At 25.4% G+C, this 3,195-nt stretch overlaps 1 protein-coding gene across 1 annotated transcript; it reads right to left on the bottom strand.

Moving 5' to 3' along the window:
- Positions 1 to 295: 295 nt before the first annotated feature.
- LOC114182718 (heavy metal-associated isoprenylated plant protein 45) lies at positions 296 to 1,350 on the bottom strand. The gene is made up of 3 exons (XM_028069651.1): positions 1,240 to 1,350; positions 1,078 to 1,153; positions 296 to 694 (listed from the first exon to the last, which is right to left on the bottom strand). The coding sequence occupies exons 1-3, from the start codon at positions 1,294 to 1,296 to the stop codon at positions 372 to 374; spliced, it is 456 nt and encodes a 151-aa protein (XP_027925452.1). The 5' UTR covers positions 1,297 to 1,350; the 3' UTR covers positions 296 to 371.
- Between the last annotated feature and the right edge of the window lie 1,845 nt (positions 1,351 to 3,195).

Below are 3,195 nucleotides of genomic sequence, written 5' to 3'. Positions count from 1 at the left end.
TTCACCATGGAAATGCTATTTTTTATAGTTTTTAGGAAAACTCTACATGTTAAGTGTTCTTCATAAGGATCCCTAGTTTGTCATTTTTTAAAATCATACTTTGAACATGGATACTTAATGACAAGACCATTATTATGTTCAAAAGAAAAATCCAAAAAGAAGTTCAATCCTTTTACATATTCAATTGTTCTTTATGGTTTAGAAATTCACAGTTTATCTATTGACATGACTAAAAAAAATACAAAAAGTAAATTTAAATATATAGCAAATATTGGTTGAAAGCCAATTATATATATATATATATATATATCATCAAACTCATACAACTTTATTAATTCTGATTATATCAGGAGACTCAGTTAAATAATGATTCACATGATGGCACAGGGAGCATGAACATTATCATCACTAAAGAGAAAGACGGTTTCATCCTGAACAGTGGAATATGCTTGATCAGGAAAATAGCCATAAACACTCTCATTGTAGCCATGTCTGTAGTAATTATAGGTAGTAGAGAAAGTGGACTCATCCAAGTATTGAGAGGCATAAGGGTAGTATTCACTGTCATAAGGGAATGGCCAATATTCTGCTCTTCTTCCTGTTCTTCTTACAATCCTTAACACCTTCCCTTTCTCCACATACCCTCTTACTGTTACCTTCTGTTGATCCATGTCTATGTCCAAGCTATCAACTCCTGCATGCCAAATCTCACACACTCATCAACCCTACAATTCACTAAGTTCCTAAACTTGTTACAATCATGTTTTTTCTAACACTTCATTCATGGTATAAGAAAAAAAGAAAAAGAAACTTGTTTTTTGTCCACCATATAGAAAAATGAAGATTTTAGGGTGTGTGAGAAGGTAAAAGATAATGGCCAATATTTACTCTTATTAACCACATCATATAACTTATAATTCTATCATTTATGTGAGAAGTGTTGATTTTTTATGTGTGTACATGAATCATTTCTTAAAGATAATTGAGTGAGTTTTTATGTGTTTTGTTGCATCCCACAGATTAAGATAAAATAAAATAAAGGGCAATTAATTAATGTGTGCAGGGTTGAGGTCTTGCCATTCAATTTGGAGATTGCCCTTCTAATTCTTTCTTCACATCCTTGGCAATCCATATGCACCTTAAGTTCAACTATCTGCAACAAATAGGTTGAACCGAATACATGAATTCTTTTGTTTTAGAGTATTCATGCATTGCACTGAAAAAAAAATTGGTACTTACCGACAAAACATTAGGAAGTTTCTTTTTCCGAGGTCTCCACCCAAACATGTTATACATGTTGCGAGGAGCAAGGATGCTTCTCCATTTATATATAACAAGATTTCAAGAAACAAGGCATTTAGATATTTAGATAAGCACATGCAATTATATATATCATGTGCTTGGTATTATTAATCGAAAGTAATTTTAACTTAACTTATTTTTACAACTGGGAATTGATTCCATTTATAAATGTAAGATTAAATATATTTTTTTTATAAAACTATTATAAAAAAATTGCGTTCCGTTCTAAAATTAAATTATAAATTATATAATAATTTACAATAGAATTTTATTTTTCACATGATAAATATTCTATATATGTCGTACCTTTGTAGAAAATGTTTATATACTTTTATTAAAGTTCAGAGATGAAATGATTTATAGTTTAATTTAGGAATTAAACACAATTTTTCATAATAATTTAGGAATAAAACTTCTAAGGTGATTGATATATATTTTTTATAATGAATTTGAGATTGTCAACCATTATTAAGATTTAGGAATATCGTGATGAAGAATATAATTGGAACTGATAAGTGGACGAATCTATGCTTATTTTTATTCTCTCTTTTGTCCGGTAGAAATGTGTTTTTATTGGACACAAATCACCTGTCCTTTTTTTCGTGTCTTATTTTGTTTATCTTAAAATATATTGCTTCATTAAGAGTCCTAAATAATTCTTTTTAGATATTTTCAAAGAATAGTATTTTTGTTAGATAAAGCAAAGAAAGTACTATTTTTGTTGCTGCAGGTATTGATTTTATTTGCTATATGAGAACAGTGTCACTCAATGAATGCCCTGACACTATTCTATATATAGGTGGTAGTACAGATTTTACATTGATTCCTTAATCAATATTGAAAAGTGCTAACGGATTTAATGCATTAAATATACACTTTTGTTACTTTTGTTACACTGTCAAACATACGGAGTATGTTTTCTTCATTTATGAACATAATTAATATAAAAAAATAATATTTTAAGCCGCAGTGGATTTTCGACCAATATTTTGAGTATCAAAATTTTAGTTAAATTATTTTTTTAAAAAAATATTAAGTTAGTTCTCTAGTTTTTTGAAGTCTCAAATTGAACTAATTCTTTTAAAATTGATGGAATCCAATCATTTTTGTTAAATTTTTTGAATTGGAGTAATGTTTTTTCATCAAAATTAACATTAGGATTATGTCAATTACACCAGCAAAACAAATCATCCTTATTCACATATTCAATTTTGATAAAAAAACATTGATCCAATTCAAGAAATTTAATAAAAGAAATGATCAAATTGCATCATTTTTTTAAAAATTATGGACCAAATTGAGACTAAATAAAATTTGAGGACCAATTTAATATTTTTGAACAAATATAAGAACCAAATCCCAAATTTTGTATATAAACTAGTAAAGATATTGTATTTACTTTTAGATGGTGATAAAAAATAATAAGATTATAATTATTGTTATTATTATAATTATAAAATTAAATATAAATATTTTTTATAATTTTACTATAATTAATTCTAATGTATAATGTTTAAGTTTAAAAATATAATCAAATAAAAACGTTTAAATTAAAAAAATGATCTTTAAGAGATAATATTAATAAAATAATTATTTTTATTTAAAAAATATTTAAAAGGTAAAATTGAGAAATAGATGTAGACAAAAAAAAAAGATTTTTTTTATATATAGATATAGATATATAAAAAAATTAGAATATAAAATACATAAAATATATTAAACATATTAAAGTTTTAAAAATATATTTAAAGATGTATATTAAATTATATAAATATAAAAACATTTGGAAGGATTATGTCTCCTTGATCATAGGTGAAAAGATCGATTTTTTTTTTTTTTGTTTTCATCTTCACAACATGTATCTTGTCTTTTATCACTTTTAAAAAATTAAAC

This window comes from Vigna unguiculata, chromosome 4 (genome assembly GCF_004118075.2).
Source record: "Vigna unguiculata cultivar IT97K-499-35 chromosome 4, ASM411807v1, whole genome shotgun sequence".
In the NCBI taxonomy this organism is placed as follows: Eukaryota; Viridiplantae; Streptophyta; class Magnoliopsida; order Fabales; family Fabaceae; genus Vigna; species Vigna unguiculata.
The sequence above is the reverse complement of the archived record's forward strand: the minus strand, read 5'-3'. Positions and strand labels throughout refer to the sequence as shown.

What these genes read in the sequence shown, in the direction of transcription:
- LOC114182718 (XM_028069651.1), bottom strand. Translation starts at nt 1,296, where the DNA reads ATGTATAACATGTTTGGGTGGAGACCTCGGAAAAAGAAACTTCCTAAT. An exon ending in AACTTCCTAATGTTTTGTCG is followed by an intron (nt 1,154 to 1,239) that starts GTAAGTACCAAT and finishes TATTTGTTGCAG; the next exon opens with ATAGTTGAACTTAAGGTGCA. An exon ending in GGCAATCTCCAAATTGAATG is followed by an intron (nt 695 to 1,077) that starts GCAAGACCTCAA and finishes TTTGGCATGCAG; the next exon opens with GAGTTGATAGCTTGGACATA.